The following is a 12,806-nucleotide window of genomic DNA, read 5'->3' as shown; positions in this document are numbered from 1 at the left end:
TCTCCTCACTCTTCTCAGATACCTGCAGTGGTTTACTGAGGCTGTCATAACAAAATACCACAAAGGGGGCTTCAAGACCAGAAATGTGTTTTCTCAGTTTTAGACGTGAGAAGTCTGAGATTAAGAGGTCAGCAGGGGGGGTTCCTTCAGAGCAACGAGAGGGACAGTCTGATCCAGGTTTCCTGGGCCTTCTTCCCTCTCTGCGTCCGTCTGCATTCAAATGTCCTCTTCTTATAAGGACACCATCATACTGGGTTAAGGCCTATCGTAATGATCTCATTTGGGGCTTCCCAGGTGCTTAGTGGTAAAGAATCCACCTGCCAACGCAGGAAATGGTGTTCGATCTCTGGGTCAGGAAGATCCCTTGGAGAAGGAAATGGCAACTCACTCCAGTATTCTTGCCTGGTGAATCCCATGGAGAGAGGAGCCTGGCGGGCTACAGTCCATGTGTTGGCAAAGAGTCAGACACGACTGAGTGACTCAGCACACATACACACAACCGCACTTTAACCTCAATTACCTCTGTTAGAGACACTATCTAAAAATCTGATCACGTTCTAAGGTATTTGGGGTTTGGACTGCAGCTATACAACTATAGAGTGGGGAGATATATTTTGGCCCACACAACACCTTTAAAACAATTTCTCACTGTTTAAGCTAGTTTAAGTGAATCTATGTTGCTTATAACTGAATAACAATTACCAAAACAGCTACACTTTCTGGTGTTTTTAAAAATTATTATGGTGGTTTTTTTCAAAATTCATAAAAGTTTAAGATATAAGAGAGCAACAACATGCTTTAACACTACTAAATGCTGCCTCTGCAGACTTAGCACCTATAAACAATGGGGACAGGAAACATGAAAGGCGCAGAGAGAAATTCTGTGGCAGAGGCAGTACTGAAGCTTTCCGTTTCCTAGCAACCAGGAGTGCTGGCCGTTGACAGCTCAAAGGCAAGTCCGTCCCAAGGCTGCCACCAGAGACATCTTTCTCCCCAGGTAATGCCCCCTCCAGGAGGCCACCTGCACCCAGTCCTTTAGAAGTTCAAGGATCCAGCCTTCCCGTCTCATTTCAGGGCATATTTGAAGGGCCATCCGAGCTCCAGAGCAACCTGTGGGATTGGCTGAGGCCTCTGTTGCCAATGCATCACGATGCTTTTGCCCAATCCTGTTTCCATTCCCCCCCATCCCCACCAAGGTGTTGATTCTAAGACTCCTTCCCAATAAACTTCCTGCACACAAATCTCTGACTTACAGTCTGTTTACCAGAAAATCTAACTTGCAATACATTCTATGACTAACACTGTAAAGGAAGATGGAAAAAAAAAAAAAAAAAGAAAATATTAGCTGGGTTTTGGGTTAATTTCCTCTTTTTCATTTCTTTTGTGAAGAATCCTGCTGATCCTCCATTTCCTTACTAGAGACAGGGCTCCACTCCTTTCCGAGCCCTCCAACCTGCCCTGGGCAGCAGCAACTATGCCCACCGCTCACCCCTCCCTGCCCCCAGAGGCAAAGGCCCCAGACACTTTGCCCTCCTGGACAGCAGGGGGCACCTCGAGCCCAGTGCCTCTCCTGGGTCCCACAGCTGCACTTCTCAAGTCTGGTCTCTTCAGCTCCTGGCCAGGGTGAGGACCCAGGAGGAGGCGGGTACAGCTGAGGATCCAACCAGGAGGAGAGGCCGGTCCTGCCCTCTTCTGAGGCTGCTCCCCAGCCTGCCTCACCCTGGGAGCCTGAGTCCAGAGAGCAGGAAGTGCTGACACTGAGGAGAGAAATATGGGTCCTGGGGGCTGTGCCTTCCTGCTGTCCCTTCTGCTGGGTGAGCCCCTGAGGTGGAGGTGGGGAGAGGCAGACGGTTTTTGGCTCAAGAAGTTACCATATAGACTACTAGGACACTGCACACATGAGATGTGACTTCTGAAGGGTGTGCCCTGAGAAAGTCTGAGGGGACCCTGTGTGCCAGGCTCCAAACAAATCAGGGATCTTGGAAATGGCAGTAAACACAAAGATCCCTGCCCTGGGGAGGGGGGCGGGGTTACAGTCAAAGCCTGTAGCAAATATGTAAATTATAAGGCAGGTTAAAAAGCAGTAAATACTGTGACCTGAAAGGGACCTCTAGAGTGTCCAGAGGCATTATATTTTAAACAGGGTGGATCAGGAAAGTTTCTGTAAGAAGAAGCTATTGGATCCAAGACTTGGACGAGATGAGTAATTTGGCTAAAAAAATCAAGGAAAATAGTAATTCAAGCAAATGGAACTGAAAGTACAAATGCCCGTCCTTGATTTCAGGAATTATATTGTTCACTTATTTTTCCAGCCCATAGTGATTTAAAGGCAGGATTGGCTGAGGGTAGCAAAAAGATAATAGGTAGCAGAAAAGAAAGAGACAAAGATACTGCAAAATGCTAGTACAGTTGAAGAAAACACGACAAAAATAAACAGTGTATACACCTTAAAAACATCTGAAGGCATGAATGCATTTACAACCTCACATACTTGATATTCCTGAAGGAGACGGTGAATCGTTAAGTAAAAGTTGAATTATGTTCCATATATGCTGCTAAAAAGTCATGTAAGTATGTAATTAGCAAGATTTCTAATAGGTAGATATAAAAATTTGGCCTATAACACGAATCTGAGAGATTGAAGTCACAGAAAGCCTTTCTATTCAGAAAACCTGGATATATAATAGGTGTTGTTGTATATTATACATGTGTGTTGTTATATATTAATGATGCAGTGTATTTGTTTTAGGGTCTTTCATATCCTCTTTCCAAAAGAAAACCCTCCAGTCAGGTGAGTGGTTTCCACTTGGGTCCAAGACTGCTGGGTTTGGAACTGGAATAGGACAGAGAATGGAGGCTAGGGAGGACTCAGGTCCTGGAGATGGATGGGAGTTTGGAGATGATGATAAGACGGGGATCAGAAGGACAGGACAAGCGGACTTTCACGTTTCTCTCTCCTCTTCCTCTAGTGTGTGGACGACCTGTATACTCAGGCCGTGTTGTGGGTGGCAAGGATGCTGCCGCCACGCGCTGGCCTTGGCAGGTCAGCCTGCAGCTCTCCAACTCCCACGTCTGCGGGGGCTCCCTCCTCAGCGACAGGTGGATAGTCACAGCAGCACACTGCTTACAAATGTGAGTTCCCGCTGGTGATTAGACACACAGAGGTAGGTTCTCGATAAATAACTGAACAAATGAACCAACAGACAAAGGCAAGTTCCAAGACAAGCAGGCAGAAGGAAACCTAGGTCATCCTGGACTCAGGACAGGGCACAGAGGTAAAAACAACAACAAAAAAGAATGATGTAAGTGGTCACTATATTAGAAATTTTTCTTACTTATCACCAAATCACCTCCTACACACCAGTCAGGAGCTCTGTCTTAGGCTGTTTCGGGTCACAAACACAATCTGTGAGAGAAGCAAGGTACCATGTGGTGAGCAGCCGTGAAGAAAGATGTCTCCAGCCAACGGCTGATGAAGACGTGACAGCCCCTCTCTGAGTCGAGACTAGAGACGACACTGCACACCAGCTTCAGTATAGCCTGCTCAGAAGGAACCAGACTCCTGACGAACAGACACTGTGAAAGGTTTGCTGTTTGCAGCCTCTGAGCTTTATGGTAATTTGTTGTGTCACAATAGATGACATATATAAAGAACGAAACAACCAAACCTTTCAATAACAAAAAGTTCAAATAAAGTAATAACTTAAAAATGCTGAGAGAATTCCAGCTTAGAAGTCTACCCATATCTACAAACTATCCAACAAGTGTGGGATAGAAATAAGGCATTCTCAGATACACAAAGCACGAACATTTTGAGCAGCAGCTGTCATGAACAATTCCTCAGGAAGCCATAGTGAATATGCTTCACCAAAGTGAAGGAGGAAAAACAGGAAAACATAGAATCAAAAAAAACAAAAACAGAAACAGAATACAACACAGAAGAGAATCCTCAAGAAAATCAGAAAAAAAAGTACCAAGATTGGAGTTGTAGGGCAGAGGTCTTAAAAAAAAGTATAGTATCGATAGAATGCCTAACAGTATCAACATACTGAGAGACTTTCAATTTTGGCAGACAGTTGGGGAAAACTGATGAGGTAGTGACAGGTACACAGAAAACTAAAAAAGCAAATAAGTGAGACCATATATTAGCTCCAGAAGAAGCAAAAAGTTTTACAAGAAATATAATTACAGTACCAAACATGGCCAGGAGGTGAATGTTTTCATAGTCACAAAACATACCTATTCAATAATCTGACAAAAAGTTATCATAGATTAGGAGGATGATGAAAGGAAGTGGGTGAAGTGGCTGTAATTGTTGGTTCAATCCTCACCATGTACATAAGAATACAATGTTCTAAAATTGAAAAAACAATTAATGGCAATATATAGGGTTTCTTAAAAATATAGGGAAAATGCAAGAAGAAAGAGCTACCAGTTGAAAGTGATTGCCTTTGGATAGCAAGAATTGAGGGCAGCAGGGCAGAGGATGTCTGTCATTCATTTATTTTGTAAATCTTATGAAACTACTTGACATTTTAAATTACATGAACACACAGACACACACATATATAAACTTGGTGATTTTATTTTGCTTTAAATTCTTATGCAGAAATAAAGGTCTAGTGCTCAGAAATCAAAACTGAAAATAAAACAATAACTACTAAGCATATTTGTGATGGCTGAAACAATGGAGAACAGCAGAGGTGACTAAGAGAACGAGGGAAAAACTAAGACAAAAGTCTGGCCATTAGAATAAAAAAGCATACCACAGAAACAGTAGACAACAAAAGAAAGAGTGGCAGGGAGGTGGGGTAGGAGAAGAGGAGACACACAAAACCTAGGCCAAGCTGGAAGCAGCCTGGTTAATTCCAAGTCTGTTACCCTCCTTTCTTCCCCGAAGACTCAACCACACAAAGGTAGCTTGCTGTGACCCAGCTGTAAGCAGAGAAGCACAGCCCATTTTTATTCTCCTCTTTCTCTTCCGCTCAGGACACGGATTCCTTTCTTGTACACTGTGCAGCTGGGGTCAGTTGATAGGGACAACCTCGATGAAGGCGTGATACTTCGTGTGAGCCGAATTGTCATCCATCCCACATACAGTAATGTCAGTGGAGACATTGCCCTGTTGAGGCTGTTCTCTAGAGTCACCTACAGTTCTTCCATCCTGCCCATTTGCTTGTCCAATGTCAAAAAGAAGCGGTTGATAATTCCAGACTCTTGCTGGGTCACTGGATGGGGAAAACTGAAAGAAGAAGGTGAGAATGCACACAACAAGGGGTGTTTTATACATCACCTTCTTGTACCCACTTCAGGGTATTCATATTCTGGGCATTTCAATACTGTAGCAAAGATTTTCTACAAAACCAGATCAACCAACACTCTCCAGAAGTTTTCAAATAAAATATCTGCCTATTTATATGACTACTGCTACTGCTGCTAAGTCGCTTCAGTCGTGTCTGACTCTGTGCGACCCCAGAGACGGCAGCCCACCAGGCTCCCCTGTCCCTGGGATTCGCCAGGCAAGAACACTGGAGTGGGTTGCCATTTCCTTCTCCAATGCATGAAAGAGAAAAGAGAAAGTGAAGTCACTCAGTCGTGTCCGACTCTTAGCAACCCCATGGACTGCAGCCCACCAGGCTCCTCCGTCCATGGGATTTTCCAGGCAAGAGTATTGGAGTGGGGTGCCATTGATTATTAACCCATATTTTGGCTATAATCTAGCTATACTGGTAAGAACAAATACTAACAATTTATATATATTATTTAACTACTTATTTTTTAATACTAACAATTTAAATACATAATTACCTCTCTGAAACAGAGGTTAACAAATCTGATTTGAAGTTTGAAAAGAGTCTGCTGCTGCTGCTAAGTCGCTTCAGTCGTGTCTGACTCTGTGCGACCCCATAGACGGCAGCCCACCAGGCTCCCCCGTCCCTGGGATTCTCCAGGCAAGAACACTGGAGTGGGTTGCCATTTCCTTCTCCAATGCATGAAAGGGAAAAGTGAAAGTGAAGTCACTCAGTCGTGTCCGACTCTTAGCGACCCCATGGACTACAGCCCACCAGGCTCCTCTATCCATGGGATTTTCCAGGCAAGAGTACTGGAGTGGGGTGCCATTGCCTTCTAGTGCTTATTTAATCTGTTTTCAAAGTGTTGTGTCAACTCTTTGAATACTTTAGAATATTCACATTTTTACTTAATCAAAATATATCAGAATTTCTCTTTATCTAGAACATTAAGAATGCCCCAGATGGGCGATCAAAAAATCACAAACTGAATTTTTAATTATCCATTGTTTTAGATTAACTATGCCACAAAACTGTTCCATTAGCCAACAGGATTAGAAAGTGACTGTATTCTGCTTTTGGATTACCATTCCGAGATGTCTGCATATCATGACTGAATGTTGTCCCTACTGTTCCAGGTTACTTTTCCTTTCATTCCTATTTATCTCTACAGATGCTGATTACCCTACCATACTCCAGGAAGCAGAAGTACCCATCATTAAACGCCAGAAATGTGAAAACATCTACAACCCACTGGGCTCCTTCTTGCCACAAATACAGCCAGTCATCATGGAAACCATGATTTGTGCTGGTGATGTTAAGAAAGGGAAGGACACCTGCCAGGTTAGGGTTTGCTCTTGAAATTTTTAATTTTAACATGACATCTTAATTTGGTTCCAGGTTTGCCCATCTGTAAACAACAGTGAATTGGGAATCAGAAGACAAGCGTTCTTACAAAAATTCTTCTTTGCATCTGGATAAATCACTTAAACTTTATCTATTAATCTCTTCAACTATTGATCTAGAGTAATGCTAACCACTGGTGTTTGGGTTTTCAGAGTCTCATGTTTTCATAAATATATTAAGAGGTTAACATAGAAATGCCAACTTTTAAATTTTTTCAAGGAAGAAACATTTCATTATACACTTAAAATGTGTCATTCCATTGTCTCCTGATCATAACTATCTGATGAAAAATCGGCAATGATTTGTGTCTCCCTCCATTGGGTGTAATGTACTGTTCTCTGGCTTCGTTCAATATATTTTCATTCATATTGATTGTTAGAAGTTTGAATCATATGCTAGGTGTGGTTTTCTTTGTCTTTATCCTTTTTGGGATTCACTGAGTTGTTATTTTAATCCATTCTTTTCAGTTCAATTCAGTTACTCAGTCGTGTCCGACTCTTTGCGACCCCATGGACTGCAGCACACCAGGCCTCCCTGTCCATCACCAACTCCTGGAGTCCACCCAAATCCATTGATTCGGTGATGCCATCCAACCATCTCATCCTCTGTCATCCCCTTCTCCCCTTCTCCTCCTGCCTTCAATCTTTCCCAGCATCAGGGTCTTTTCAAATGAGTCAGCTCTTTGCATCAGGTGGCCAAAATATTGGAGTTTCCGCTTCAACATCAGTCCTTCCAATGAACACCCAGGACTGATCTCCTTTAGGATGAACTGGTTGGATCTCCTTACAGTCCAAGGGACTCTCAAGAATCTTTTCCAACACCACAGTTCAAAAACATCAACTCAGCTTTCTTTATAGTCCAACTCTCACATCCACACATGACTACTGGAAAAACCATAGCCTTGACTAGATGGACCTTTGTTGGCAAAGTAATGTCTCTGCTTTTTAATATGCTGTCTAATCTATTCTTTTACCTTTCATCAAAATTTGGGAAATTTTCGTTCATGATTTCTTCAACTATTTTTCTGCCTCATTTCCTTCTTTTCTTCTTCTAGTTAAAACTAGAAGTTTATGTTATACCTTTTGATATTTTCACACAAGTCCCTAATACTCTGTCTAATTTTTACCCTTTTCTGTTTTTCAAATTTGATACTTTAAATTAACCTATATTCCAAATCATTGCTTCTTCCTTCCGCCATCTACATTTTCTGCTAGGTTCATCTAGTGAGATTTTTATTTCAGATATTTTTATTTTTCAGTTCTAAAACCACCACTTGGGTTTTACTTCCTCTCTTTTACACACATGCGCACATTCTTCTACATCTCTGCCAAAATTTCCTAATTATATATTCATTATTAAAAAAAGCAATCAATGTACAGTGACACAACTCCACACCCACTAGGATGACTATAATCAAGATAGATAATAATAAGGGTTGGCAAAGAATTGGAATCTTCATATACCTAGTTAAAATGTAAAATGGTACAGTCATTCTAGAAAACCTCAAAAGGTTAAGTATAGACTTATACATACACACACACAAAAGTATAGACTTACCATATAATTTAGAAATTCCACTACAAAGTAAACACCCAAGAAAAATGAAAACATACATTGATATAAAAATTTGTACATTATATTCACTGCACCAATATTTATAGTAGCCAAAAAGTAAAAAGTAAAATGTCCATCAACTGATGACTAGATAAACAAAAACGTGTTATGTCAATATAATTAATATTATTCAGTCATAAAAAAGGGATGGAGTACATGCACACACTATGAACCCTGAAAAGAGTATGCTAAGTGAATGAAGAGAGACATAAAAAGTCCTATTTTATATGGTTTCTTTTATACAAAATGTTCATAATATGCAAATCCACGGAGAAAGAAAGTAGATAATTGTTGGCCTAGGGCTGGAAGGAATGGGAGGAAAAGGTGACTGCTGAAGTGTATAAGGTTTCCTCAGGGGGTGTGACACAAAAGGGTTGTGGTGATGGTCAAACAACACTGTGAATATACAAATTGAACATAATAGTATGTGATTTACATTTTAACAAAGCTGTTACCAAGAAAACAGGAAGACTAAGAGACTATGAACTACTACCACCACCATTTTATATAAAGGAAAAATTACTTTAACACTAAAAATGGCAATAAGGACCTAAAAATAGAAAAATAAGGAGAGTTCCCTCAATGAATTTAACTTTAGTGAAAAATTCAAAATCTTTCTTTTTAATCACAGGTAAGTATTTTGAAACGATTCATATATTTAGCTAAGGTTTCTGCCAATTTCAGATTCCATGATTCTAAGTTTCTGGTGTCTCCCTCAAGTGGTAGGAGGTCCGGCTGCCTTCCAAGTTCTATAGCTCCATGGGCTTCACTGCTCTGTGGTAGGGAACCTCCACCCCTGATGACCACTCTCCTCTTCATGGCCCTTCTTCACTGTGCTCATGATCTTTCTCTCTTCTGCAGGGTGATTCTGGAGGGCCTCTGGCATGTCATATTGATGGTATATGGATCCTGATAGGATTGTCAAGCTGGGGAAGAGGATGTGGTATTTCTTTCCCTGGAATCTACACCAATGTGACCTACTACCAAAAATGGATTATGTCCGTTATCTCAAGAGCTGAGGTCTTGGGTGCCAATAACCTGAACTTATCTGACTTCTTATTCTCTATTGTACTGCTTTCTCTGGCTCTACTGGGACCCTCCTGTGTGTTTGGATCTAACATTTTACCAGGAGAGTAGAAAGTGTAGCTGATGCTGCTGACCAAGGACATGGCTAGGAAGCAAGGTGTGGAGAATAAGCACTCGGGGCAGGGAACTCACACAGTCATTGGGAACTCTGGATGACTTTATTAAAATAATTAGAAATGATTCTGATTTCGAGGTCCTTGATTCTGGAAGTAGGTTTTATTGGCTGGAATGCCTACAGCTGAGAAAAAAGAATGCCATTTTGTGTATGGCATTCTTGTCCTTGACAATGCAACTTACAAGGCAGGAAGGATGCCTTCTATGAAGAAGTATGTGGACACAAATGAATTAGTCCACAGAAGCCAGTAAGAAAAAAAAAGGCAAATAGTAAGGTCCTCAAGAAAGTACATTAAGGTTTTACTTGGTGCCCATGGGTCACATTACGAGTTTCTTACCTGGTCTATATTTCTCTTCTTCCTCTACTATCTTATACTTCCCCTCTGTAGCAAGGTATCAAATAAGAAATCCACGTATGTGTTTCAGTTCTGAATATTTCTGAAATGTTTAGTTTTTGAAATACTTACATGACTACCACCAAAAATGGACTAATGCAATTAGCTCAAGAGCTGAGGTTTGGGTTTCAAGAATCTAGACCTAACTGCTAACTGGGTTACGTCTATAATAAAGTACTTTAAATATTTATAAGGAAAACATTATTTCTCTTGCTAACTAGCATGCTTCCTTTTACTTTTTTAAGTTTATGGCTATGCTGGGTCTTTGTTGCTGTCTCTAGTTGCGGTGCAGGGCTTCTCACTGCGGTGGCGTCTCTTGTTGCAGAGCACAGGTCTAAGCGCGCAGGCTCAGTAGTGATGACACGTCGGCTTAGCTGCCCCATGGTATATGGAATTTCCCAGGATCGGAGATGGAACCCGTTGCCCACTGCATTGGCAGGCAACTTCTCAACCACTGGGCCACCAGCGAAGTCTGCATGCTATTTTTTGTTCGATAATCACAACACCTAGATTATTTCCTTTTCTGCTTAGGCTTCGAGGAGCTCAGAGCTACATTTTATACTTGATTTCAGTCATTATCTTTTTTCTGTACTATCTAGTATCTACTCTTTCTACTATCTACTCATACTCCTTTTTATTTCAATCATCTTTCATTTCTCATTGAATGAATGAGTTTTGTTGACTTTATGGTAAGTCAACTTTCAAAAACAATATTTTTGGATAAATACATTTAAGAGGATGTGAAGAAAGCTGAGCGCCGAAGAATTGATGCTTTTGAACTGTGGTGTTGGAGAAGACTCTTGAGAGTCCCTTGGACTGCAAGGAGATCCAGCCAGTCCATTCTGAAGGAGATCAGCCCTGGGATTTCTTTGGAAGGAATGATGCTAAAGCTGAAACTCCAGTACTTTGGCCACCTCATGCGAAGAGTTGACTCATTGGAAAAGACTCTGATGCTGTGAGGGATTGGGGGCAGGAGGAGAAGGGGACGACAGAGGATGAGATGGCTGGATGGCATCACTGACTCGATGGACGTGAGTCTGAGTGAACTCTGGGAGTTAGTGATGGACAGGGAGGCCTGGTGTGCTGTGATTCATGGGGTCGCAGAGAGTAGGACATGACTGAGTGACTGAACTGAACTGAGAGGGATTTGGGTTTCCTGGCAATCCAATGGTTACGATTCTGCGCTTCAACTGCAGGGGTGCAGGCTTGATCCCTTGTTGGAGAAACTTAAGATTCTGCATGTCATGCAGCCAAAAAATAATTATTATTTTAAAAAGAAAGTGAGCTAGGTTTGAAAAGTTAAAACTCTTGCTAACCCACAACCTCGCCTCTCCTCTAGACCTCCACTTTAGCCTCCCAACTACCCTTCCCATGTCCTTTCTTCACTCATACCTATCAGTTCAGTTCAGTCATTGAGTCATGTCTGACTCATTGTGACCCAATGGACTGCAGCACACCAGGCCTCCCTGTCCAGCACCAACTCCCGGAGTTCACTCAAACTCATGTTCATTGTGTTAGTGATGCCATCCAACCATCTCATCCTGTCGTCCCCTTCTCCTCCTGCCTTCAATCTTGCCCAACATCAGGGTCTTTTCAAATGAGTCAGCTCTTTGCATCAAGTATTGGAGTTTCAGCTTCAACATCAGTCATTCCAATGAACATTCAGGACTGATTTCCTTTAGGATGAAGTGGTTGGATCTCCTTGCAGTCCAAGGGACTCTCAAGAGCCTTCTCCAACACCACAGTTCAAAAGCATCATTTCTTTGGCACTCAGCTTTCTTTATAGTCCAACTCTCACATCCATACATGACTAATGGAAATACCATAGCTTTGATGAGACGGACCTTTGTTGGCAAAGTAATGTCTCTGCTTTTTAAAATACTGTCTAGGTTGGTCATAACTTTACTTCTAAGGAGTAAGCTGCAATCACCATCTGCAGTGATTTTGGAGCCCGCCAGTATAAAGTCTTTCACTGTTTCCCCATCTATCTGCCATGAAGTGATGGGTACAGATGCCATGATCTTTGTTTTCTGAATGTTGGGTTTTAAGCCAACTTTTTCACTCTCTTCTTCCACTTTCATCAAGAAGCCATTTAGTTCTTCCTCACTTTCTGCCATAAGGGTGGTGTCATCTGCATATCTGAGGTTATTGATATTTCTCCCATCAATCTTGATTCTAGCTTGTGCTTCATCCAGCCCAGCGTTTCTTATGATGCACTCTGCATATAAGTTAAATAACCAGGGTAACAATATACAACCTTGATGTACTCCTTTTCCTATTTGGAACCAGTCTGTTGTTCCATGTCCATTTCTAACTGTTGCTTCCTGACCTGCATACAGGTTTCCGAAGAGGCAGGTCAGGTGGTCTGGTGTTCCCATCTTTTTCAGAATTTTCCACAGTTTGTTATGATCCACACAGTCAAAGGCTTTGGCATAGTCAATAAAGCAGAAATAGATGTTTTTCTGGAACTCTCTTGCTTTTTCAATGATCCAGCAAATGTTAGCAATTTGATCTCTGGTTCCTCTGCTTTTTCTAAAACCAGCTTGAACATCTGAAAGTTCACAGTTCACGTATTGTTGAAGCCTGGCTTGGAGAATTTTGAGCATTACTTTGCTAGTGTGTGAGGTGAGTGCAATCGTGTGGTAGTTTGAGCATTCTCTGGCATTGCCTTTCTTTGGGATTGGAATGAAAACCGAACTTTTTCAGTCCTGTGGCCACTGCTAAGTTTTCCAAATTTGCTGGCATATTGAGTGTAGCACTTTCACAGAATCACCTTTTAGGATTTGAAATAGCTCAACTGGAATTCCATCACCTCCACTAGCTTTGTTCATAGTGATACTTCCTAAGGCCCACCTGACTTCACATTCCAGGATGTCTGGCTCTGGGTAAGTGATCACACCAT

The 12,806-nt window shown here is 41.7% G+C and overlaps 1 protein-coding gene across 1 annotated transcript; it reads left to right on the top strand.

The window, feature by feature from the left end:
- The first annotated feature begins 437 nt into the window (after positions 1 to 437).
- On the top strand, positions 438 to 10,183 carry PRSS48 (protease, serine, 48). The gene is made up of 4 exons (XM_010840752.1): positions 438 to 3,132; positions 4,990 to 5,255; positions 6,463 to 6,632; positions 9,171 to 10,183. Exons 1-4 carry the CDS (start codon positions 2,882 to 2,884, stop codon positions 9,444 to 9,446), a joined length of 963 nt encoding a protein of 320 aa, XP_010839054.1. The 5' UTR covers positions 438 to 2,881; the 3' UTR covers positions 9,447 to 10,183.
- Positions 10,184 to 12,806: the final 2,623 nt, after the last annotated feature.

Source organism: Bison bison, unplaced genomic scaffold (assembly GCF_000754665.1).
Source record: "Bison bison bison isolate TAMUID 2011002044 unplaced genomic scaffold, Bison_UMD1.0 scf7180017864146, whole genome shotgun sequence".
In the NCBI taxonomy this organism is placed as follows: Eukaryota; Metazoa; Chordata; class Mammalia; order Artiodactyla; family Bovidae; genus Bison; species Bison bison.
The sequence above is the reverse complement of the archived record's forward strand: the minus strand, read 5'-3'. Positions and strand labels throughout refer to the sequence as shown.